This window comes from Puntigrus tetrazona, unplaced genomic scaffold (assembly GCF_018831695.1).
Source record: "Puntigrus tetrazona isolate hp1 unplaced genomic scaffold, ASM1883169v1 S000000001, whole genome shotgun sequence".
In the NCBI taxonomy this organism is placed as follows: Eukaryota; Metazoa; Chordata; class Actinopteri; order Cypriniformes; family Cyprinidae; genus Puntigrus; species Puntigrus tetrazona.
The window spans coordinates 2,989,799-3,017,701 of NW_025047681.1; the positions used below are offsets into that span (position 1 = coordinate 2,989,799).

Consider the following 27,903-nt stretch of genomic DNA (forward strand, 5'->3'; position numbering starts at 1 on the left):
CACCAATCATTCAATTTGTTGGCGATTTGCTAGCACCAGTTTGAAGCCCACACAGAATTTTGCTTTAATTCTTCATGATATATATTTTAAAAGGTACAGGAAACATTTCTTACCACATGTCAGAGCTGCCACTGTATTTGTGGATCTAAGTCCTATTCTTGTTTTGCATGTGTTAATGTATCACTGTATACATTTGTATTTTTTTTTGATACAGTAAACAATATCAAGACAGAGCTGAAAAAACAAGGTAATACTTATATACTTATATAGATACATATTTCACTTACCAATATGAACGATTACGCTCTACGCGGCTGACAAATTTGTTGGAAAGTCAAGACCATACAGTTTTTTTTCAAGTGCTGAGATCTGCATCTGCTGATGGCTTTCATGACGGTCGTAAACAAAATGTTCAGCTCGTGCGAATACAACTAAATTAAAGGGGCCATTAACCCCATGTGTTACCTCGGTGATGACATGCCCGTCTTCTACCGATGCTAGAACAAGCTGCAAGTACCCCCATACGCATCACATTACTGTTGTGTCTTAAGAAGACTCTTTATGCTGCGATTATGCTCCTTTTCAACCCCAAAGCTCTATGATGATAATGCCGTCTGTTATATTCCATCAGACAATACCCCTCTCACAAGAACAGAACAAAGAAGACTTGGATAAATTCTGTACAGAGCTGGGTTACCAAAACCTGAATTACCTGAAGGCTATGTGCACCACCTCCGCTTCAGCGTGGTATTCAACGCCACAGATGGGTGTTTCAGCGGAATTGGGTTCAGAATCGTAACGGTGATGTTGCTGTTCCAGAACATCATCGACAAGAAAACCAGACTGTATTTGCTTTGATGAGCAATAACATTCTGAGGGTTCAAGGAGTTACTGGAGTTATCCTCTAAGAATTAAGAGATGAGCCATTCATCATTGCAAAACTGAAAGAAATCAGAGAAAAGGTGCTGGACGAGTCCTACAAGAAAGTTGTTTACAACTCTGGCAAAGCAGCGTGTCCGCTCGTAGTGGATCAGAACAACGAGGTGGAGAATATAGCGGAAAGAATTTTTTCATGTATTGTTCATGCCCTATTATAGAGAGCAGATGATACAAATGATGATGCAACCTTGAGTGCAATCCCGAGAAAGATTCCAAGGGTCAAACAAGATGTATAAAAATCCCAAGAAACAAATGATCGTTATGAAAGCGCTACAGATACTTGTAACGTATTGATTGATGTTTGTGTTAACAGAAATTATCCGAAACGATATTAGTTACTAAATATATTGGCTGTTTATCAGAATTTTTCCTTCCATAATTTATACTAGTGTTTTTGTTTAGTTAATTGATCAGTTGCCACGTGTTTCTTTTTCCTTCTCTCTTCACTTAAGTCTTTGAGTCTTGGTGTTATGATCTGGTTCCTGACCTTCCGCCTTTGACTGCTAGAGGTCACCTCATTCACCCATTTCCCCATATCCACCCCGCACCAGAGATTGGCCGCACAGGCGTGCCTCATTACTCTCTCCCAGCTGTTTTTGAGCGTTTCTGAAACTAGTTCCCATTTCTGTTTGTCTTGTTGCCCGCCATTTTTTTTCTCTCTGCCAGGATTTACCGACTTGACTGTTTGCCGTCCGCCTCTGACCACTGCCTGATACTGTTTATGATTCCTGTGATATCCCCTGTCATTGTCGCTGATTCTCTGCCTGTATGATCACGATCAATAAATGCTGCAAATGAATCCGAACATCTCCGATTCCTACATTAGACTTGGTTTCTCCTGAGTATTTCACATTAGATTGATTAATGATTAAAAGCTGTTTGTTTGCTAGTTCTACTTCTTGTCGTGAACTTTCAACAGCAATATTTAACTTATATTTAAACTTAGTATTGTATAGTTTCTTACTAATAAAAGTGAATACAAATCATTACAACATTTTAAAATGTAAGTTTTTCTGCAAGTACAAAATAAATGTTTTCAGTTTTTTTTTATAATGTCTATTTTTATTTAGAAATGAACTGAAGAATACAAGAAGAACAGTCAAGCAAGGTATAGTATAACATTAGAATATATAATTTATTGGTATTTTCTACATTTTATTTTAACAATAGTTTTACCCTTTTAAAACTGTACAGAAAAACACAAACTATGTGTATATATATATATATATATATATATATATATATATATATATATATATATATATATATATATATATATATATACAGAGCCAGTAACTTAAATGGCATTGTATTCTTATTTTCCATGTGTTATTACTGTATACATTTGTATTCTTTCTTTTAAAACAGTGAAAATCGATACAAAGAGCAGCTGGAACGAAATAGGTAATATAAATTGTAAAAATAATAATAAAACTGAATTTATATCATTACTAAATACTGTCATGCATGTTATATTTATGCACCTCAAGTAATGAAAAATTATTTGGCAAAATTAATTATGAATTAAAATTCATTGTTCACAATCTGAGTTGGAAAGAGAATCGATTAGTTTATCGTTTCGTTGTTTGGTCATGTGGCGTGACAGCATTGAATCATTATATTTATTGTTTACTCAGTTACATGATGAATTTCTGTAATATTCAGTAATATAAGTCGCCTGTTGCTGACCACTGCTATTGGATTTTGTACATGCACTCCCTGAGATGACTCATTTTTCCTGATTCACAAGATTCGTTCAAAATGAAGATTCATTCAAGAACAATCTATAACTGTTCTCTATTTTAAAGTCTTACCAACAACAGCATTTCTGTAAATACAAATAAATAGTTGTTTTTTACTTGATGTATTATTTATGTGATATTTCTTATTTCTAGAGATGAACTCAAGCAGTGCAAGGCAAATTTTCACTATCAACTCCAAGCATGGTATAGTATTATGTTGTTTTTAAAAGACCTTGGCAATACTTTTACAATTTCAAAACTGTACAGAAATGCATTTTCTTATTTACATCAAATAAAGAAAGACATACTCACCAGTCATTGACTTTAGACTTTAGACCATGTTTGACTTGATCTATGGCAGTCTATTTTTAGTTCCTCAAAAGAACAAGAACAACACACTTTTTCTGACCAGAACGCCCACGCAGTGCACTAATCGGCGCAAATGCAATAGCTAATTAAGCAATGTGACGCTTAATGGGAAAATGAGAACTACGTCAGACTGAAACTAGCAAACACACTTGCGATGCACCCTTGCGCTGGGTGTATGATAGGGTTCTAAGTCTCTTCTCTCTTTTATATGATTGTTTTTAACACAATGTCATGTTCGTGTGTTTGATACATTTTATACATTGAGGTCAATGTTTATCAATTTTCTTACCTCTATTGGCTGTGCCAACCAGTCTTTTTTTTCCTTTTTTCATTCAGATCCTATTCTTGTTTTACATGTGTTAACGTATCACTGTATACATTTGTGTTTTTTTTTCTTTTACTTCAGTGAATATCAATACAAACAGCAGCTGAAAAAATAAGGTAATTCTAAATAAAATCATGTATAACATTACTAAACATATTAGTATAATCATTGTTCAAAGAAACATTTTGTACAGTTAAAAATTACTAATATATATATGTATGTATATATACAATTTTATTTTTACATTGTGTATTTTTATACTATATTTCTTAATTCTACTCATGATGTAATGAGGGCACTGGGGGTGGTGTTAGAATCCATTTGCAGGGTTTATTCAGCAAACGAGAGACAAGGATCAGAAACAGGCAGTGGGTTAGCAACAAAGCAGTCAGAATAGGTTACCAGGTTAGATGGGCAAATCCATAGCCGTGGTAGAGTAGCAGGCAATGGGTCAAAGCAAAGATGAACAGTCCAAAAGGCAAACAAAACAAAGGGGCAAATCCAAGGAGCAGAGAGAGCAAACAGGTAGAGATCATACACATACAACAATCAGAATAAACAGTGAAACGCTCTGTAAGGCAGGCTAGGCTGGCAATACTTCGCTTAGAAGAGTTTTTGAGCTTTGGCTTTATACTGGCCAAAAAGGAAGTGGTTGCAGAGGAAGTGAACCCCTCTTCTCCGAGAGTCCAGCAACTCACGCACATGTTATGCAGGTTGTCCATCAATATCAAGAGGTGGAGGTGGTTCTGGGGCTTCCTGGCCGGGTCAGCTCCCAGGTGGACCTGTTTCAGGAGGGATACATAAAAGGACGGAGAGATACGGTGGTTAGCAGGAAGCTAAAGTTTGTCACGTTACGTCATTAATTTTAAAAGGACCCACGTACCTGGGACTGAGCTTTCTGCTGGGCAGCCACAGTTTGATGTCCCTGGTTGAGAGCCAGACCCATTGTCCAGGTTGGTAGGGAGGTTGTGGGTGATGTTGTCGATTGGCCTGTAATTCCTAAATACTAACGGCTCTTTGGAGACGAACGTGAACAATATCCCACACCCTCTCACTATGACGAATCCAATCATCGATGGCAGGAACTGAGGATGGTTCACCTGACCATGGGATCAGGGGAGGCTGGAATCCTAACACATTGGAAGGGGGTGAGGCCAGTGGATGAATGAGTAAGGGAATTCTGGTCATATTCAGCCCAGGGTAGAAACTCTGACCACCGATGCTGCTCCACGACTGCAATATGTTCTCAGGTAGTGTCCGATTTCCTGTTTAAGCCATTCTACCTGTCCAATTGATTGTGGGAGATATCCTGATGTGAGGCTCACATTAATGTCCAGGTGCTTGCAGAAGGCTCTCCAGACCTGGGAGGTGAATTGGGGACCTCTATCTCTAACTATATCATCCGGGATACCACAGAACCGAAAAAACTGGTGAAAGAGTGCTAGAGCTGTTTCCATGGCTGTGGATTGTCCCTTGAGAGGTACCAGATGACAAGATTTAGAAAAACGATCAATGATGACTAAAATGGTGGTGAAGTGATCAGATGGATGTAAGTGCATTATAAAGTCTATGGAGAGGTGGGACCATGGTCGTCGGGGAATGAGTAAGGGCATAAGGAGCCCGGATGGCAGTTCCTTGGAAGTTTTGGATTGTGCACAGACTTGGCAAGATTTTACGTAATTAGTGATCTCTCGCGACATGGTGGGCCACCAGAAGGAGTTTTGGGTTAGTTGGATTGTTCGGGATATGCCTGGGTGTCCAGCAGCGAGGACATATGGACCCACTGGATGACTCGTGGTCGAACGGGTTGCAGAAACATATTGTTGGAGGGACAGTTCCCTGGAGCTGGCTCGTTTTGCTGGGCTTGTTGAATCTCCTCCATAAGATCGCAAGAGACTGGGGCCAAAATAACAGAGGAGGGATTATAGGTTCATGGTTTGAAGGATTGCTGTAAGATTCATAGTGTCTGGAGAGGGCATCCACTTTACCGTTCTTGCTACCAGGTCGGTAGGTAACTGTGAAACAGAATCGGGTGAAAAAGGGACCAGCGTGCTTAACGGGGGTTCAGATGTTTTGCACTCTTGATATATTCAAGGTTTTTATGATCTTTTATCACCTGGAAGGTGTGCTTGGCTCCCTCTAGCCAGTGTCTCCATTCTTCCATAGCAGCTTTCATCGACAGAAGTTCCTTGTTTCCCACATCATAGTTACGTTCAGCAGAAGATAGCTTCTTAGAGAAGAATGTTCAAGGGTGTAGTTCGCCTGTGTTTTCGCTCCTCTGGGAGAGTATGGCCCCGATACCACAGTCAGATGGGTCTACTTCTACAATAAAGGGTAGATCAGGATCAGGATGTTTCAGTATAGGAGCAGACATAAATCGTCCCTTCAAGGTGACAAAAGCTAGACTGGCTTCCTTTGTCCAACTGAGTTTGCAAGGTTTACCCTTTAATAATGAGGTTAGTGGCGATTCAAACGTGCTGTAGTTCTGGATGAATTGGCGGTAGAAGTTGGCAAATCCTAAGAATCATTGCAGCTCCTTGAACGTGGTGGGTTGTGGCCAGTCAGTAATGGCTTGGACCTTTCTCTCATCCATGCTCACCCCATGATGACTCACATGGTAACCTAAGAAGGTTGTTTGCCGGACACATTTCTCTGCCTTGACGTGAGAGCTGGTTCTCTAAAAGACTGGACAAAACTGTTCGTACATGGTGGAAATGGTCTGATTCTGATTAAGAGTAAATGAGAATGTCATCGATGTAGGCAATAACGTATCGATCAATCAGGTCTCTGAAGGTTGCGTTAATGAAAGATTGAAAGACTGCAGGTGCATTGGCTAAACCCATACGGCATTACCTGATACTCGTAGGACCCCCTGCTGGTGAGAAATGCTGTCTTCTATTCAACGCCCTCCCTGATGCGAATGAGATTATAAGCACTGCAAAGGTCTAGTTTGATGAAAATGGTTGCTTCCCTCAGTTGTTCAGAATGCGAGTTATTTCAAAATAACCTTGTGCTTGGGTGAATCAACAATGTAAAATGTGATTGACTCTTCGTTGAAGATGCCTACATGGAGGGTGAGAGTCTGGGTTCGTTGGGAGATGCCTGAGTCAATGAGGGTGTTGTGGATGGCTTTGATCTTTATGGGTGGATTCCAAGGCTGTGTGGGAATGTTGTATTTAGAAATAAGTCTCTGGTCAATCAGGAAGATGGTTCTTGCGTCTGGGGTGCTGTCGCATCAGGTTGTCGATCTTTATAGTCATTGTTACAAATTCTGGAAAAGACATATCCTCCCACTAACTCAGACTGTAATTCGGATTCAGAGTACTTCGAATGTAGCTTCTAGGGCCATGTCATTCCAGCTGCTCTGAGCAGCAAGAGTTGGAAACTCGATAGTGTAGTCAGCTGCTGGACGGTTACCCTGGGTTATATGAATCAGTTGGGTGGATACATCCTTGCCGTTGGCTGGATATTCAAAACCTCGAAGTTGTTGAGAGAAATAGTCTACAGAAAATCAGAAATGAGCATCCGAATCCCAGACAGCCGAAAACCAATCTAGCGCTCTTCCGGTTAACAGAGTCATAACGCAAAGCTTACTGGTTGAAGAGTAGGTGATGGTAGAGTTCGAATGAAGTGTGTGAGGTGTTCGTTTACTGCCTGTAGTTTGTTGAGCTGCTCTTGATAACTTTGAAGCAAGTCTTGCTGATAAACGATTGCCGCTTGAAGATTAGTAGTCCCTGCTGGATTCTTGGTAGGCAAAGTATTCTGTAATGAGGGCACTGGGGTGGTGTTAGAATCTATTTGCAGGGTTTATTCAACAAACGAGAGACAAGGATCAGAAACAGGCAGTGGGTCAGCAACAAGGCAGTCAGAATAGTTTACCGGGTTAGATGGGCAAATCCGTAGGCGTGGTAGAGTAGCAGGCAATGGGTCAAAGCATGAACAGTCCAAACAAAACAAAGGGGCAAATCCAAGGAGCAGAGAGAGCAAACAGGCAGAGATCATACACATACAGCAATCAGAATAAACAATGAAACGCTCGGTAATGCAGGCTAGGCTGGCAATACTTCTCTTAGAACAGTTTGTGAGCTTTGGCTTTATACTGGCCAAAAAGGAAGTGGTTGCAGAGGAAGTGAAGCAGAGTCAGTACTCCGGTGACGGCTCCCTTTGCTGGTGTTGTGTTACACATGAACTGGAACAATACAAGAAGAATTCTGCGCACTTTCAAGCAAAGTATAGTATTAGAATAGAATATATTATTAGCAATAATTTTACACATTACTATTTTTTTATTCATAAAAATACACAAAATAAAGGAATAAATAGCTATAGCTAAACAACTTATTCATGTCATGTTGGGCCCCCTTTTTCCTTTTAAAATGTTGCATTCATTCTTTATGACATACACATATTCTTGTCTGTACTGTGCTATCAGCTAAATATGTCAATTCTAATATTTATACATACCGCCACAGTCCTCCTATATAGAGACAAACACTTTAATGACGTCCTCAAAGTTGTTCTATTACTGTATACATTTGTATTCTTTCTTTTAAAACAGTGAATATCAATATACAGAGGATCTGAAACTATACAAAGAGGAGCTGAAACGAAAAGGTAATATAAACTGATGTCATTTATAATGTTATAAGGTCCCAGAACTGATCCTTTTGGTGCTCCACACTTTACTGGTGATAACTTAGATTACTCCCCTTTAAAAAAAAACAAAAAAGCAATTTGGTAGTACTTGGACATGTAGGAGAAAGCATCATAAAGCTTGCTCTTGAATGCCTGTATAGTTTTGCATTCTATGAGTAGTGCATAAAAATCACTCTTCACAATTTATTTAGTAATTGCTTAATAGCAAGGGTTGGGGTCTCAGCATATTATTACTACTTATAAACCACATATTAATGCATTACTATGTACTATCATATTTTAGGTCCTTAAACCTACCTTACTAAGTATTAATAAGCAGCAAATTAGGACTTTGAGGGAAAAGGCATAGTTAATAACGCATGCTCTTTTAGCGATGGGAATTTCTGATCATTTTGCTTACTCTGACCTTTGAGTCTCATTCAGCAAAATGCTTTTTCCAAGTCATTTTGTTAATTTTGTTAATTTTATCATTAAAACATAAAATGCTATGTGTCACTTCCCTAACATATATACTACTTATGCAAACCTTGATGACACTACAAACAATACAAAGCTACACTGTGGAAAGATAATCGATTAGGTCAGCGTTTGTACTCTTGTCAAGTGACATGACAGCTTTGAATAGATAATTTAGTTCATTTACAAACTTCCTTTTAATACATAGTTTAAAACCATCGTTCCTGATGCGTTTCTGATCTTAAATTTTAGCTTTTTATTTCTTACTGTTTATAAATGTACTGTTAAAAATGTTTGAGTTCACGTCATGATCAATGTTATTATAAAGGTAATAAATAGCCTATTTATATCTCAGGCTATCACATGATGAATGAATGACTCAAACCCGAAGTCTCGAAACAGTTGAACTCATTTCAGTACATAACCTATAGGATGTTGTGCATGCACTCCCGGGAACACTTGTTCTTCCCAAGACAACTTAAAGATTCATTCAAGAATGACCCATTACTGTTCTCTATTCTAAAGTCTTACCAAAGCATCTTCACAAAATACAATGCAAATACAAAAACAAAAAACACACAAAATATTAGTTTTTATGGTGCAAGAAGGATTTTCTGCATGAACTTCAAACACGGTATAGTATTATAGAGTGTACTGTTGTTTTTAAGAGACCTTGGCAATACTTTTACAATTTCAAAACTGTACAGAAATGCATATTTTTCTTATTTACATCAAAGCATATAGCCCAGATTATCTGGCCGCCAAACAGGAAAACACTGGAGAATGAGCAGAGGGAGTAAAGACAGACAGATCAGAGGTCCTTCTTCTGGCCTGGCATTACAATTTTGCGTTAATTGCAGTAAAACAAGCATATGGCTATTCTCTTTTTTGGAAGTAAAATACATTAATTACTCCTGCAATTTTTTTTTACCATTAATGTAAGTTTAGTGTAGTAAACCTTTCTTTATGCTACTATAAGATAAATATTTGCAGTGTATTTATAAAATATGTACATTTAAAATGATTTCCCTGTTAGTTTACATTTTGTATAAGGTTGTCTACAACGAGGGCTGACTATTGTAGTGGGAGTGGTGCCCTGCCTTGGGTGATGCCCTGCGGGGTGGTAGGTTTGTGATTTTTTTTGTGTTTTGGTGATTCATTATCACAGTGAATAGCGATGCTAGAGGCTGACCATTCCTTTCCCCCTAGGAAGGCGACCACTACTACGGGGTAGAGCTCGAATAGTGCTGAAGATATTAGAGGTTGGGGAAGGTTTGAACAGTTCAGTGGACCAAGTTGAGGCGAACCAGTGGTTGCGGTAGAACCCCCGAAGCCTACGGAAGGGGCGGCGTCTGTTAATAATTGGATATCATTAGGGGAGGCTATTAGGTCTCTGTAGAAAAAAGACTGGCAATTCCACAGCTTAAGGAACGAGATCCATAGGTGGAGATCTCGGAGGCAGGGATCAGTTAGGACTAGTTGATCTTCGAGGTTGTGGACTGATGAAGCCAAAGTGAGGAAGTGGGAGATAAATGGGCGGCCTTGCGGAATTATCCGCATTGCAAAGTTTAAGTGCCGAGGACGGATAGTAATTCGTGCTTGGCAAACTAGGGGTTGGCTAGGAGATTGAAAGCTACTAGAATGGTTCTTCCAGTCTTTTCTTGGAGGAGAGAGGGTTTTTTGAGTCGAGATTGATGCCTTGAAATTCTGTGGAAGTACTGGGGCCTGAGGTTTTTTCTTGAGCTAGGGGAATTCCTAGGTCAGCAAAGACTTTTTTGACTGTCAAAAGATTGGCCGCTGGGATAGTGTTCGGAGGAGAAACAATGAGGAAATTGTCGAGGAGATGGATGCGATAAGGAATTTGATAGTTATTACAGAGAATCCAGCAAACTGCTTCAGACAGCATGTCGAAAATTTGGGGGATGCCGATCATGAATCCTGCGTCCACTTCTTTCTTTATTAAGAGGTCTATCATTTCTAGTTCTGTCAAGGTGGACTTGAGGTTAGGTCAGATTTTGAGAGGGGAGTCTGCTGACTCTGGGATGGAAACCATGTGATAAACCTGATAAGAGATAATTAGAAAAGTTAGGATCAGGATGAAGCAATAATTCAGAAGCCACATGAGAAATATTATTGGGAGTCAATAAATATTGCTTATTATTCATTGCTTTGAACAATGAGCAGATGAGGTGGGAGTGGGCACAAAAAAATTACAATTAATGCAAGGATGGCAGAGGGAAGAGGAGAGGCGGCGGTTGGGGGGTTGAGGACTAGGGACAGGAAACTTGTGGACAGAGCAGGTTCGGGGCGGGGAGGGATAGAAGGATCGATGAAGGGGCATGTGATGGATGAATGTGAGATGGACCTGCAGACCATGCAGGTGATATTGCGGCAACCAGTGAAAACGTTGTTATGGAGTTCGGTGTCTATGGCCTCCCAGTATGGGCATTGGTTCCACTAGGAAACTCTGATCGCACACTTTGTGGAAAAAATTTATAGTAAGTATAGAAGTGGGAGCCCCCATAAGACAATGTGAGTTCGGCAATAATAGCCAGATAATCACCAAGCTCACTCCTCCTGTGAGGGAAGACGGAACAGATTACCTCTGAGTATCTGTTGAATGCGATGACAAATTCGGAAAAAGATAAGATGCGTGGCTGATTACGAGCGGTGGTTTTTGGAGTAAGGGAAAATTCGATGCAGTCAACTTGGTGGATTGCGGGTATCAGGGAAATAGGAGAAATGAGAGTAAAAAGTTGATGGCATTCTGCCACCTCCTAGTGGGCGGAGGCTTAACACGGGTGCCGAAGCTGACTTCTCGGGTTTTCCACTGGGAGAATTACGGCTTCTTCAGTTTTTTTTCCTTTCTTTTGGCTGGAGGAGAAATATTTGGCAAAGCTGCCCCTATTTGATAAGCCTGAATACAGCGAGTGAAGCTCTGCCTTTTTAGTGCGGCAGGAGAATGGAATGTTTGCGTTTGCGAGTGTTTGACACAAAGCCGTAATTGTCCATTTTTCCGTGGCTGGAGCGGAAGAAAATGCCGAATTGTAAGAAGAAGCTAGGGAAACTTGAGGACGTCTGGAAGGTGGAGGTGAACATGATCTTAATTTCATTGGCGAATGGATAGTCGCTCACTCCTGGAAGAAGCCGTGGGCTCGCTTGGAGTTCCAGGCAGGGTGTTAGCGTGCTTGCTGAGCGGAGTCGTGGAGTTATCGGCGTCCTCGATTTTGTAGGTTTCTGGCGATTGGTCTTGTTCGGACATGCTCAATATCATGCTATTAACGAGATATCGAGGTAAGAGGCTTGTGTGAATTTATAGGAGGCTTCTCTTGCTCTGGTTGGATAATGGCGTGATTAGGAAACTAGAAGCCAGGGTTAATTATAAGCGTGTGCTCCTCACAAAATTTGTTTATAGCTGCAAACAATTTTACTGTTCCTATTTTTGGTTTAATTAAGTCATTTAGTTTGCTAGCACCAGTTTGAGCCCCAATGTGACAACTGAATTTTGCTTAAATTCTTCATGATATATATTTCAAAAGGAACAGGAAACATTTCTTACCACATGTCAGAGCTGTCACAGTCATCTGTTGAGCTTTATGGTGTATATAAGAGTTGTATTATATTATTATTAATATAGTGAATATATATACAAAGAGGACCTGAAAAAATGCAACTTGCATACTAAAAAATAAAATCATGTATAACATCACTAGACGAATTGTTATAATCATTGTGTTATGTTCATGTTTACATAAATAAAAGGTTTTAAAGTAAAAATGAATCTTTTTTTGTGTGTATATATATATATATATATATATATATATATATATATATATATATATATATATATATATATAAATTTAATGTTGTGTATTTTTATGCTGTATTTCTTAATTCTAGTCATGAACTGGAACAATACAAGATAAATTCTGAACACTTCCAAGCAAGGTATAGTATTAGATTAGAATATATTCATATTTTCAATCCTTAGAAATTGTTTTATATTTTAAAATTGTACCTGTTTATGAACAGGACCTCATTTTGCCTTCATTCTTCATGACATACATACACATATACACACACACACACACACACACACACACACACACACACACACACATATATATATATATATATATATATATATATATATATATATATATATATATATATATTCCTGTCAGCTAAATATGCCTATTACTTATACATACAGCCACAGTCCACATTTAGAAAACCAAGCACTTCAATGGCATCCTTAAAGTTTTCTTGTTTTGCATGTGTTATTGTATTACTGTATATATTTGTATTCTTTCTTTTAAAACAGTGAATATCAATACAAAGAGGAGCTTAAACAATACAAAGAGGAACTGAAGCAATGCAAGGACGAGCTGAAACAAAAAAGGTAATATAAACTAAAGTCATTTTTAACATTACTTAATAATGAATTATAATCATTGATGGAAATAACAGGGTTTTAAATAAACAAACAACATTTTTTCCAGTAACGAGTAAGCAAATGAATTTCCCCTGTTACAATGACGCTACTTTTACTGACAAAAAAGCAGTGTTACTATAAGTTATTATAGGTTAATTTAAATGGGTCTTGGAAGACAATGTGGGTCTTGCTTTGAACATTGTACACCCATGTGTTTCTGGATGCAGTCGTTACCTGGCATTAGGTGATGGTCACAATTGCTGCCTCACGTGCCGGGCCTAAGTATTCTGAGGTGGCAGTTGTGGATGAGTCAGGCTCTGTGACCCTGAAAGGGGGAAAATTACCGTTCCCCTGTTACAATGCCACTTCCGTTACCTACAAAAATTGCAGTGTTACTACAATTTATTATAAGCTCAGTTGATTTTAATCGATGCGCAGTGTAGCGTGACTTGTATTTGATATATGATAAGCTGTAGTGTGAAGGCACATGGGTCACCGGTGCTTTAACTCACCTACACAAAGAAACAAACAGAGCTAGATATAGAGCTAGACCGGACAGCCCTTAGCAAAGTTGGCGAGGTTGAGAAGATCCTCAAAGTATTCCTTCCACCACACAACGATGTCCCCTGTCGAAGTCAGCACTGTATACAGTGTTAGCAGGGTATTGCTTCGCCCTCCTGAGGTGTCGGACAATTTGCCAGAACCTCTTCGAGGCCGTCCAATAATCCTTCTCCATGGCCTCACCAAACTCCTCCCAGACCCGAGTTTTTGCCTCCACAATCACTCGGGCCGCAGTCTGCTTGGCCCACCAGTACCTGTCAGCTGCCTCAGAGTCCGATGAGCCAACCAGGCCCGATAGGACTCCTTCTACAGCTTGACAGCATCCCTTAGTGCCGGTGTCCACCACCGGGTTCGGGGGTTGCAAAAGCTTCAAACAGTCAACAATGGAGGCAGAGAACATAGTCCACTCTGACTCAAAGTCTCCGGCCTCCCTCAGGATCTGGTCAGAGCGATGTCGGAGACGGGAGTTAAAGACCTCCCTGACAGGGGTCTCTTCTAAACGTTCCCAATAGACCCTCACGGTACGTTTGTGTCTGCTAAGTCTGTCCAGCTTCCTCCCCCGCCAGTGGATCAAACTCACCACCAGGTGGTGCTCAGTTGACAGCTCCGTCCCTTTCTTCACCTGAGTGTCCAAGACATACGGCCAGAGGTCAGATGTAACAACCACAAAGTCGATCATCGACTAATATATATATATATATATTGTGACGAGTCGGCTGCCCCTCCCATTTATTGTCATCATCAACCCATCCTTTATTCGCCACCCTTCACCAGGCTCCCGACGGGAGTGGGCATGTCCGAGAGGAGGGCCGTGGTATTGGAGAGGTCTGGCAGCGTGTGACGAGGCACACCTGAAGTGCATTGAACCTCGTCACCACTGCCGTTGTCCTTGTGGGTCCAGGAAGGGTACGTGAATGGACTTGCCACGCCGGCAGAGAAGCAAGCTGTTGGACTCCGTTGTCCAGGCGATGACTGCACACGTGTACCGCTGATGGGCCAGGATGCCGGGCTGTTTATCCCTTCTGACTGCCAACCAGGAAAAAGCAAAGGAGAAGCTGCGGACCAGAGAGGGGAGCGCGTGCGGCCACCGGACTCTGCCCCTTACCTGGACCATTCCCCCTGGAACACTACCCGACCTGCACTCCCCCTGCAGCACGGCGAGGACACCAGTTCCCCATTTATTTGGACACTTTTTTCCCTGACGCCACACCCACTGTGTCTGTCGTTGGCTCCTCCATACAATATATATATATATATATATATATATATATATATATATATATATATATATATATATATATATATATATATATATATATATATATATAAAAATAACATCATATATCATATAATGCTGTGAAACAAACTACTATGACGATTACATTCCCAAGGTTTACTTTATATTTTTAATAATATATTGAATTTAATAGGTGTCTCTCACATTATCCCACAGAAACATTAAAATAGTGTAGATTAGTGTAGAATGTTTTATAAGATTTTTTTTCTGTTGAGTGTCATTTTCCTTTATTTACCATATTTATATTTGGGACAGTTATTTGAAGTTATTTGACATTATTGAAAAGTTACTTTCCCTGGTATTAGTAGCTATAACTAATTACTTTAAAGTAATCTGCCAAAAAACGGTTATAATCATGCATATTACATTTGTTTGTTTGTTTGTTTGTTTGTTTTTTTTAAAACATGTTTGTGAACCTAATGTAATGAATAAATGGACCCATTCTTATTATTGACTACTTGATCTTTATCTGGAACCAGTGTTACTTTCATATGCAGCTGCAAGTATCAGGCTGGAGGTGTGCACACCCCCCAGTCCTGAGCCTTATAGTGAGGTGATTAGTTCCTTGGTATGCCCTGGTTCTTTTTTTATTTCTAGAGGTGCGTATAGGAGCTGATGAGCTTGTGGATGGCCCTTTTTTGGCCGGAAGCTGCTTGTCTGCCTCCTCCATCCAGACTACCCCAGATGGTGGGGTGACCAGGGGGTACGTTGATATTTCTCAGGTGGAGAGTGTGGTTGGCATCTGTGCACGCAAGACGATGCCACTTGGAGGAATGGTTCTTGTCTCCTATCCAGAGCCTGTAAGCTGTCTGCTGCTCCTGTGGCTAAAGTTGTGTCTGGCTGTCCTGCAAGAATATTGAGCTTATTGAGTTATTAAAATGTAGGCCAAGAGTGCCATGGCTGGGGGACTTTGACAAAGTTGACCTGAAGTAAGCCTACTTCCATGTCTTGATTCTTCATCAACACAGACCGTTTCTTTGGTATGCATTTGAGGGTCGAACCTGGCAGTACAAAGTATTCTCCATCAGGCTGTCCCTGTCCCCTGCATCTTTGCCCCATCCCCTGTGGACATTAAGATCTTAACTATCTTGACGACTGGTTCATCATGGCCCAGTCTTGAGACCAGTTGTGCAATCACAGGGACCTGGTGCTCCAGCATCTCAGCCAGTTGGTGCTTCAGGTCAAAAAAAAAAGCATGATGTATGATGGCACGTTTCTCAGAGGAGCTCACCCAGTCAGTGTTGAACTGCCTGTGTTCCTCAAAGGCAGGATGGTGGTCCCACTGAAACACTTCCATACACCCAGATTGTTGCATATGAGACCACTTCAGCACTGGCTTCACTCCCGAGGCTCGAGATGGGCATGGAACCGTGGGACACTCTGTGTGAACAATTTAACATGCGGTCAGACCTTGCCTTTCTACGGGCCAGGGTGCCCTTAGAACAAATGACTAGGCATGTTGTTCTCACAACAGATGCCTTCATATCAGGCTGGGGCACCACATGCAACATGCAGGCAGCCTCGGAGCTCTGTATGGGGCCTCAACTATTTTGGCACATCAACTGCCTAGAGCTGTTGGCCTTCCGGTCACTGCAGCAGTAGGCATGTGTTGTTCCGCATGAACAACACTGTGGCTGTTTTGTGTATCAACCACTGGGGGGTATACAATCACGTTGCATGTCTCAGCTCGCCTGACATCTCCCCCTCTGGAGTCAGCCATGGTTCAAGTCACCAATAATATTCCAGGACAGCTTAATCACGCAGCAGACATGCTCTCATAACAGTTCGTGTTTTTTGGCGAATGGTGACTGTGGTGACCACCAGATGGTTCATTGGATACAGAAGTTGTGCCTTCCTCCCAGTAAGCCTTCTCACACAGAAACTCATGGAGGTCAAGGAGAACGAGAACAGGTCTTGTTGATTGCACCATATTCTGGGTGGGCCAGTGGAAACTCATGCTCCTCGCGATAGCCCCTCCCTTGCAAATATTTCTGAGAAAGGACCTCCTTTCTCAGAGGCTTGGCACTCTCTGGCACCGATCTGTGGAATTTCTACGTGGAACCGATCTGTGGAACCTCTACATGTGGTTCCTGGATGGGACTCAGCAGACTTGAGTGGTCTACCACCATCGGTGGTGGACACTATCACTATGCATCTAAAAAATACACAAAGTCATTTAATTTGTTATTTGCTAGCACCAATTTGAACCCCCATTTGCCTACAGACTTTTTCTTTAATTCTGAGATATATTTTTAAAGGTACAGGAAACATTTCTTACCACATGTCAGAACTGTCACAGTCATCTGTGACACCTAATAGTGCATTTTTTTCATATTGTGTATTTTTATGATATATTTCTTAATTCTAGTGAGGAACTGGAACAATGCAAGAAGAATTCTGAGCACCTTCAAGCAAGGTATAGTATTATCATAGAATATAGAATATTATTTTCAGTCCTTAGCAATAGTGTTATATTTTAAGACTGTACAGAAAAACACATTACTTTTTTAGTTTATAAAAAAACATATATGTGTGTGTGTGTGTGCACATGCACATGTGTATATACACATTCTCATCTGTGCTGTACTATCAGCCAAATATGGCAAATATAATACTTATACATACAGCCACAGTCCTCCTATAAAGAGCCAATGTCGTCCTTAAAGTTTAATTCTTGTTTTCCATGTGTTATTGTATTAAATGTATACATTTGTATTCTTTCTTTTAAAACAGTGAATATCGATACAAGGAGGAGCTGAAACAAAAAAGGTAATATAAACTGAAATCATTACTTAATAATGTATTATAATCATTGATGGGAATAATGGTGTTATAAATAAACAGCGTTATTCTTTCCAGTAACGAGTCATCAAACTAATTACTGTTTCCCCCGTTACAATAGCCCTACCGTTATTGACAAAAAAAAAGCAGCGCTACTATATTTTATTATAGGCTCAGTTGTTTTTAATGGATTCTTTAGCAAATCAGCGCAGACAATGTCATTGATATTCAAAAACCTAGCAGCTCATTATTCCTAGTGCGTTAAATATCGTTATTAGTAGTAGAATTCGTAGTTTTGCAATTTTACGGCAATTTTTTTTCATTTCCCCCCCTTTTTTATAGAAACAAAAAGTTTCCTATTTTGGTCATTTTCCTGTCATTGTCTAGTCTGATTATGATTCCGTTCAAATGTTTTTTTAGAATCCATTGTAGTTTAGTTCCTGTAATTTTGCTATAATTCTCTGATATATATATATATATATATATATATATATATATATATATATATATATATATATATATACATATATATATATAGGTACAGAAACATATCTTACCACATGTCAGAGCTGTTAATAGTCAATCCACTTAATAGTGTATTATTGTGTACTTTTATTTCTTAACTCTAGTCAGGAACTGGAACACTACAAAAGATTTCTGAGTGCTGTTCAAGCAAGGTATAGTATTAGAATAGAATATAGAATATATTTATATTTTCGGTCCTTAGTGATAGTTTTATATTTTAAAACTGTACAAAAACCACAAAAATATTTTTTAGTTTATGAAAAACACAAATAAAGTTATACTGTATATAGTGTGACGGTGTGAAGGAAACACACAACAAGGAGAGCTCAAAATAAATACCCCGGAGGGTGGATTTATTAAACAAAGGAGAAATGATACGGGTGAAAAAGTGTGCAAAAACATGACAGGTGCTGCTGTGCTCTCTTCCATCGGTGCGTTCCTGTGGTGCAGTGGGTCCGTGCCTGGGGTGAGGGTTGATCGGATAACACGCTGCTGTCTAGGGAAAAATGGAGAGAACACGTTACTGTCAGCTTGTCTGGAGGCCATGCTGATCTCTCTGGCATGCCTCGTGGCTTTTTCAAGCCAGGGGGTAATGAGCAGCAGCTGCTTCCGATCAGCCAGTGATGAGCGTGTCCAGGTGCTCCTTGTTGATTTTCAGGGCAACGCTGATGGACATTCGGGACGCTCGTCACAATAGTTATGTAATGAGGACCCAGAAGGCTTGGCAGAATCCATGTGCGGATGTTTTAATGAAGACTGAGACAATAGACATAAACAGTAAAACAGTACAGGGTCGATAGCAGGAAGACAGCAAACAGGTTTAAGGAAGATCTGAATACGGTGTCATTAGGCAGGCGAAGAGTCGTTATCAGAGTAGCAATCAGAACAGGCAAACACAAAAGGCAAACAGAATCCAAGGCAAGGTCATAAACGTGGTAGCAATGAGAACAATAGGAAACAATGCTCGGTAAGGCAGTAAGACTGGCAATACTTTGCAAAGCGAAGATGGAAGAGTCTCTGTTTAAATGGCTCTCAAAGTCGAGCTAGTCGAGCTAGTATTCGGGTGAGGGTTCCCTCTGGTGGCCAGGCATTACAAGGTACAACTTACTGATGTCAAGTTGGACCCTCTTTTTGCTTTAAATTTTATGACATAAAATATCCAGTGAGTGGCAGTTTTGTGGCGCAAATGCCTTGTTGATACCAGAGGTCAGAGGAGAATGGCCAGACTGGTTCGAGCTGATTAAAAGGCAACAGTATATCAAATAACTACTCGTTACAACCGAGGTATGCACAAGAGCATTCAATTCACACAGGCTCACAAAAATTGGACAATAGAATATTGGAAAAACGTTGCCTGGTCTGATGGGTCTCGATTTCTGCTGCGACATTCGGATGGTAGGATCAACCATCAACAACATGAAAGCATGGATCATGGATCAACAGTTGGTGGTGGTGGTGGTGTAATAACCCTTGAGCCTACAGAATTTTGCTTTAATTCTTCATGATATATATTTCAAAGGGAACAGGAAACATTTCTTACCACATGTCAGAGCTGTCACAGTCATCTGCTTTATGGTGTATATAAGAGTTGTATTACTTTCAGATTTATGCAGGCTTAAATCTGGCGTATTTGTGATCTAAATCCTATTTTTGTTTTACATGCATTCATTGTATCACTGTATACATTTGTATTTTTTTCTATTGAATACAATATTTAGAACTAATGATATTTAGTTCCAGGTTTGACCACCTTTTGCCTTCAGAATCTTTCCTTAACCCTTTCACACCTTTGAGTTTAAGTGGCAACCACTATTTTAGAGTGTTTAGCTTTGTTGTTTCCATGACGACGTGTCATGTGACGCAGTCACAATAGCGCTGTATGACACGTAGATTTAGTTTAAACAAGTAAATGTATTTGGTAGTTTAAACACTCATATAATGATCCTGTTAGTTGTTCTATATCAGGTGATGGGTGCCTCCATGTTAGTTCATGATAAATCCAAGCTGTGGGATTTACAACACGCAAAATACACGTTAGAAACACATTAAACTAGCTCTCTGGTAAACTGGAAGAAGAGCACAGTAAACTTTGTAGTCAGCAACACAATCTGTATACTGTATGCTATTAATAAAACATTGTCAGATTATATTTGTAAGCATCATTATTTCCATTTCTATGGCATCATCATGTATTTTACAAATGGTTTCGCTAGTACTTATGTGTATGTTTATGTATGAAACCTAAATTAAGCATTATATGGGCGAAAACACAGGCCTATATCTGACATGCAGTGAATTTTGATTTGTCTCCCAACTTTTCTCTCAACTATATTCTTGTTTGATTCTTGTCTGTACTGTATTACACGTCAGTGACACTCTATGCATGTTGTATTACTGTATACATTTTTTTTTTCTTTTAATACAGTGAATATAAAGAGGAGCTGAAACAAACAAGGTAATATAAACTGTCATTTATATCATTATTAAACAGTGAGTTAAGATCATATGGTATTTTTGTATACATATACATCTACCTAAAGTAATGACTAAGTTATTTAAACTCATAATTCAGTGTATTGTACACAATGATACTACCTAATTTTTTTTAATACAAATCATCTTCACAACATTTTTAAAAATATTTTCTGAACAGTTTTCACAAAATCATTTCTTTTTCTATGTTGTGTTTTATTACATATGCTGCTTTTTACTCCTAGACAGGAACTTGATCAATGCAAGAAGGATTTAGAGCGCTTCCAAGCAAGGTATATAGTATTATAGAATATACTGTTATTTCTAACCAGTTCTAGCTTGACAATCAGTGAGCATGATTACAAACCTCCTTTTTTCAGGCTTTGGCACTAGTTAGAGTTAGAGATTCACAATCGAGAGAATTTAAGACCCTCAAAACAAGAGGGTATGAGGTCATTAAGAAACAAAACAGGTGTTTGGGTCCAAGTCTGGATATTGCTCCCCAAACATAAACTTTTAAATAATGTTTTGGTTTTGGTTTGAAGAGGTCTTCCTCTTTTACAAACGACATTGTGACATCAATGAAAATGACATTGTGGAACACCTAGGGCTTGCTCTTTATTTTTTATCTCAGATCATTGGACATACCTCCATCCAAGTTTTTGACCCTGTGAATGGATTGCTCGCTAATGTCCACTCCATTGTCACGCCACAGCTGCTTTTTTACCAATCTTGCAGCCATTTCCTTGTTTTGGCTAGTAATGTTCTGGTGGAAACTTTTTTAGTTTCTTTTTAAGAAGAGACCAGGAGATTCTTGGTAAAGCAGGAGTTTGTTTTTATTTCGTGGCTGTATTCATCTGCAAGAAATCCTTAAGAAAACCGTCAAGCAATCCCCAAGAAAAAAATCTAACTAAAACTTTGCTCAGTGAAGTTTATATGTTTCAAAGGGGAGGAGTACATAGAGGTGGAGACCAGTAAAACAAAAGTATGCATATACAGAACAGGAACTTAGCCCAGAACAGGAACTTTCCCAATCCTTGATCTATTTAGCATCCAAGGGTCATTCAAATGCATAGGTGTTATAGAGCCTGAATCAAAAAGCACAGTTGTACCTTAGGATTAGCATTCACACTTGATTTAGGACACGAACTGAAAGACAAAAGATAACTGTCTCAGGGCTTGGACTTCCTGCTCTTAGAATGTAAATCACATTTATCACATTTATCTCTAAAATTTCATGATGTCATTGTGGGCACGGAAAATAAGTAAGAATGCCTTGACGATATAATGGCCTAATCATAATCCGTACAGATGATTTCAATAAAGGTGATGACATGGCACCTTTATGACATGTACTCAGAAACATTCTCAAGGAGCACAACAATGTTATTAAAAAAATGTTAATTTAGGATTTTGAATGGCCAGATCTGTAAGTCACTTTGGAAAAAAACATATAATAAATGTAAATTACATTCAGCTCAGTTTACACAAGGATAAATTGTAAAAAAATGTAAATTATTATTTAACTAAGTTTGTGTAAATAGATGTGGTAGGACATCTTGTTGCTGACTACCAAATGATTGCTACATTCATTCTACATAACATATGTTTTTTACATGTATGTTTTATTCTTTTTGAGGATGGCCTTTGAGGCATCTGTCGACATGGGAACCAGCGGCGCTTTATGTGAGGACATTAATAATCCTTGCAGAGAATCAGAGCTAAGGAAGATGTATGATAAATTGAGACTACAAAAGTTGTCAAAGCATATAATGGACATAAAAATAAAATCAAAGAAAGACAAAACCATAAGTGAGGCAAAAGAAAAGGAACGGCTTAAAGCAATGCTGAAGGTAAGGATCTCTAGCGCTGAAAAGCTCAGTTCCCTTTTAGTTGGGCACCCCGGTTTACGTTGGTGACTGACAAATTGGAATCTTGCTTAAAGTTTTGCCACTTTGAGTGTAAAATAAATGCACATTGGCATGTGTTGAATGCATCCAGGTGCCGCTGATCACAGCCTGAATGTAATTAGGCAGTGGGTGCAGCACATATTCAGCTTTTTGCTTTAGAGCCGAACTATCACATTATTTAGCTCTTGACTGCTCTACTGAGAGAAGGCTGAATGAGTTCAGCACAATCTTTAGAGCTCTTGGTGTTGGCACTACAGTGCATCAGCCATGGTGGTTTTTCCATGTTGAGTGGGTTGCACTACTCTCTGTTTGTGTTGCAGTCGACCAGTGCGCATCAGCACTTTTTCTCTAAAAGAGCATTTACAGATGTGTTTTTTGAAGACGACGTTGAATTCAGCAAACTCTATATCACTCTACATCTAACATCTTTATAAAGACAATGTGGTTCTTGCTTGAACATATCACCTGTGCTTTTCTGGTTGTGGTCATTACCTGGTGCTGGGTGATGTTTACAATCACAGCTTCACATGGTTGGGCATTAAACACATTGAGGTGAATTTGTGGATAAGTCATCTTCTCCTTGTTGGAAGATGATCATCTCGGAGTTGTGGGCCAGACTAATTTATCTCGGAAGGATTGGAGCTTTGTGCCTTTGCCTTGATCTAGTTATCATTTCAGCTAATATTTAGCTGTACTGCTGCCCTCCAGGATTATAGAAGTGCTGAATCAGATATCTTTGGCAACTCAGTTGAGGACATGGTCTAACAGTTCTCTGATGCACAGGAGCAGACTGAGGCACTGCGACTCATCCTGCATGCAGCCGCTGCCTCCACCTACCCACCAGCCGCAGCACCAAGTAAGTGGTGATGTGAAGCTAGGTGTAAACAGACCTTTACCCATCCAGGCCTCCATCAAACCTGGTGGTGAGTGGTAGAGCAAGAAGCCTCTGGACGGGCATCAGAAAGAGAGGAAACTGCTGTTATGAGTCGGAAATACACCTCTTTTGGAGAAATTTGGATTCCAAAAGGGTATGTTTTCCCAGTGTTATCCAGTCTTACTGTGTGGGTAATGCAGTAAAGCAGTAGTTTTTTTTTTGTGGTTAGCCCTGGTCTACGTGAGAAAGAAGGGATGCAGAAGGTGGGAAAGAGGTGCTTTTATGCATTGACTTTTTTAATTTACACTCAACGTGGATTCATCTGTCACTGACATGGAATTTCAGTTCCCTCCTTCAGGGAATGGGGGTTGCATACGTAACTGAGATGTTACTGTTCCTACATAAACATTGTTTACTGAGGTCAAACTGTCACATCTACATAAACTTGCATTGTATTCTCTATTACAGGATATTTTCGACAAAGCTCAACAAGACATGACTAAAAAGAAAGAATATTTTTTATTCTTTTTCCAAGTTGACCTTAAAAAAGAGGAAGGTGAAAAAGGGGAGTTAAAGAAAACAGAAATGAAAAGTAAAAAACAGCTAATGAAGGTACGGAACTACAAACACTTAAAAAAACAGTTTATTCACTAATTAAAAGAAATGATCAATTTGTGGTGTCATTAAACCACTGTCATTTTATTGTTTTGTACTAAAGCAACTTAAATACATTGAATTGGCTATCCAAAATATTCAAATGATAATATTTCACGAAGAGGCTAGAGACCTCCAGACCATGTACAAGGTAAAGAAAAATACAATAATACTTAGAATATTAAGACTACAATATAAAATGTCAAGATATTCGATCATTAATTGTTAATCAGTTTGTCTATCTGGAACTGTTTCAGCAACCTGACCCTCTGTGTGAGCTGGCTGATGAATGTTACAAGGTCGGCTGCCTGCTGGCTTTACACAATCCACCTCTGCTGCTCGACTGGGAGAAAAAAGAGCCGTCAGATTACCTGCCACCAATTACGATGGAAGACACATCTGCAAAGACAGCTCTGTAGATTTAAAATCCAGCATTAGAGAGATTACAGACTTCATGTAAAGATTGATTTAGATTCTATACATTTTATACTTAATAAACCAATAGTCACTACTTTTAATGTGAATGGTTAGGGGTTGGAAAGCATAATTTTGTCACTACTTTTAGTAAATATGGCATTTCTCAATTAAAATTAAAAATACAATTATTGGGCCATTACATGAATAAAATCAAAAATCATGTTCCTGCATGACATTCAGTCAGATATATTTTTTTCTTAAGCCCAGCTCACACTGTGATTTTAGCCACAATATTTAAAAAAAACCTATAATCCTAAAAAAAATCCTGGGCTAAAATCTGTATTCTTTGTTCATTAGTTCCATTGTTTCACAATCAATTTTTTATTTTTATTTTTTACCTCTGACAAGATTCTGGCAGTATCAAAAGATTCTTTGCATGGTCCTGCATTGTGACATCTCCTATGACGAACATCCATCAAACTTTTTTCATATTTCAAGAGATTTCTAGAGATTTCTTCTAAATGGCATATACTCCTGCACTCTCGTCTTCCACTTGTTAAATCCATCTGATATGTTGCCTTTCCTATGTTAATGGTACTCCTCATAATATTTTTCTTAAATATGTTGGTTTTACCAGCATTCATATACTTTTCGTGATAACCAACAAACACAGTTGTTTTCTCCCTCTCGATCAGTAGATGGGCTCAGCAGCCTCCACGTCCTGTTTCTGCAGATATGATTGTTTGCACAGCACATACACACATAATATCATGTAGAAAAACACAGAGCCTTTATGAGGCCTGGGCACAGTGCTTCTATTGAGTAAAACCTGTAAAACATAAATCCTTTAAAACATAAATCCCACAATTCCCTCTCTTGATCTCTTTGAAAGAGATCACAACCTTTGCTCCACTTCTTCCTCATCTTCCATGTCACCGACTGCTTCTCCCTCTCTCTGACCTTCTCGAAGATCGGCTCGAACTGTTGTCAGAGGCCTGCTAGGGGCAGAACAGAAACAGCAAGCAGACAGGTGAAACCATTTGTTACCTTTTCCAGCCAACTGTACGCAAAGCGAGGTTCGCACAGTTATTTTCATGGGCTCTGACCACCTGGGGGCAGACCATTTCCGTTTCATTTGTTTCAGCCTCACCCACTGCTAGTCAGGTCCTCTTTTCGTGTCCAATTCCTGTTGCTCTATTTCAGGCCAAAACTTCTGTGGGGAAAATGTGTTATTAACAGCTCTGTTACGGTACCCGGCATCGGGTTTGTGTATTTTGAATGTATGTGTGCAGGGATTGGCTTTTCTTCGAGGGATGTGATTGGGCGAATCTGGATGGGGACGTCTTTAAAAGGGCGGCGCCCCACAACATGGCGAGCTCAATTCGGCATTTGCGACTATGGCGTGATGAGCTCCAGATTCCACTACAGCCAACAGACCATCTGCCTCCCTCGTCGTTATGTTTTTGTAGGTTGCAGTTAATAACAAAAGAAGTGTAATGTTTCAGTAACCACTCTAGAGCGTAGGAGAGATCTGCCCTTTATTTTTGACATAATTTTGTGTGTTTTTGCCTAGGGAGTTAGGGAAGTTGATTTGTATTTTCTTTTCCTTATCCTTAGGTAATTTATATATTTTATTTTATTAAGCTCTTTTGGTTTATTATTTTGGCCTTGGTCTCTCTGAAATCAATGCTCCTTCAATATATTAATTTTACTTGTTAACTCAATAAATACCTTAAAATCCTTATGTTCGTTTGTTCATCTTTTGACTGTGGCTGGAATCCTGTTAACACGTCTTATTGCCACCTCACTCTTTTAAATGGGTCGTAACAGCTCTTACCTTTTGTTGGTAGGCCTTAGGTGTATAAGTGTACCCATCCCCAGGCATTGGGGCCCAGGGGCCAGGAAATTGGCGTCCAGTGGTTAATTCAAAAGGAGTAAATCCAGTGGTTCTGTTTATTGAACATCTCACAGGCATTAAGGCTATTGGTAATGCTTCTACCCAATTCAGAGAAGTGCTTGCACAGATTTTGGCTATTTTGTTTTTTAGGGTCTGGTTCAGTCGTTCAACTTTACCTTGGCTTTGAGGATGGTAGACTGCTCCATATGAGTGCTTCAATCCTAGAGCTGACTCTACTTGGTTCAGATTGGTTCATTTTTAAAGTGTGTACTATTGTCTGACCTTATGACTTTGGGGAACCCATGTGTAGGTATGTAGTGATTGATGAGGCATTTTATCAGTTTATATTTTACCCTAGTCCAATTACACTTCTCACAATTTGGATTATGACCAAACAGTCTGCACCACCAGGTTATTGGGGTGTTTGTATGTCTAACTTTTCTATGCTTCCCTATGGGTAATAATTGGCTTTTTATTATATAATCTAACACCACCTACTTTCCCAGGATCAATGTCCTTAATACAGAAACCACTGTGTGTGTACTGCTTCTTTCACTCTTGTTTTATTTCTGTCATTCAGAGTCCCAATCTCTTGGGCTCATGCATTCAGCTTTCTCCGCACTTGAGGCCAAACCCTCGCGTCCGTTCCTAACAGGTCACACTTAAGTGACGGTCCAGAGAAGGTGCGCGACAATTTGGTCTCAAAATACTCGAGATCAGCTTATCTCATTCACACACGCACTCAGGTACACACACAGATTGATATAACACCACACAATATTTCTTATACCTTTTTGTACCACGCCGGATTTTACAAACTGTATTTTACCACGCCGGGTTTCACAAACTGCAATTTACCACGCCGGGTTTCACAAACTGTAGAGTACCACGCCGGGTTTCACGAACTGTAAGTTACTACGCCGGGTTTCACGAAATCACTCTTTTAGTGAATTTCAACCTTGCCAGGACATTAATTTTACAGCTCAACCATGCCAGAAAATTAATACTACAGTTCAACCTTGCCAGGAAATTATTTATACAGTTCAACCTTTCTAAAAGGACATTACCATTTTTCTCTATTCATTTTGACTGCATTTACTTCTTTAAATCCTTTGAATTTGTCAATTATTCTGATTTCAATATACAGAAAACCACTAGTAATATAGCTTCCTATTTAACAGTAGGAACTGAAAAAGTTATGTATATTGTGATTTACATTCTAAAAGCAGGAAGCCCAGACCATGAGCAGTGTCACGAATGAGGGGTCTGATGCATGCGGATCCATTTGCAGGCTTTTATTAAAGGAAGGCATGGTCAAACAGGCAGACGTCAAACAGGGCAAACAGGAGTATCAGAGGCAAGGCAATAACAAAATCCAAAAACATGCGGTGGTCAGGTCAGGCAGCAAACAATCAGAAAATTGACAGGCAGGGTCAAAACCAGGGAAACAAGAACTCAGAAAACACAAAGAAACTCGGGAACAACAAAAGAACAGGTGAAACAATGCAACCTGCAGGTGAGTGGCTTGCAGCAGTATTTATAGTCCACTGACAGGAAGTAGAAGCAGAGGGAGTGAGTGATCGCAGATCACCC

At 39.5% G+C, this 27,903-nt stretch overlaps 1 protein-coding gene and 1 long non-coding RNA gene across 50 annotated transcripts in view; both read left to right on the forward strand.

The window, feature by feature from the left end:
• Positions 1-25,471, forward strand: part of LOC122331512 (trichohyalin-like) — a 590,129-nt gene extending 564,658 nt beyond the window's left edge. For all 49 annotated transcript variants that reach the window (XM_043228947.1, XM_043228958.1, XM_043228951.1 and 46 more), the window contains 3 exons: positions 23,811-23,954; positions 24,061-24,147; positions 24,254-25,471. In XM_043228947.1, the coding sequence (XP_043084882.1) occupies positions 23,811-23,954; positions 24,061-24,147; positions 24,254-24,415 (393 nt within the window). In that variant the 3' untranslated portion in view covers positions 24,416-25,471. The remainder of the gene's footprint in view (positions 1-23,810; positions 23,955-24,060; positions 24,148-24,253) is intronic.
• On the forward strand, positions 2,019-7,988 carry LOC122331617. The gene is made up of 5 exons (XR_006248246.1): positions 2,019-2,047; positions 2,308-2,343; positions 2,835-2,885; positions 3,457-3,491; positions 7,934-7,988. It is a non-coding gene; the product is annotated as an uncharacterized LOC122331617 (long non-coding RNA).
• Positions 25,472-27,903: the final 2,432 nt, after the last annotated feature.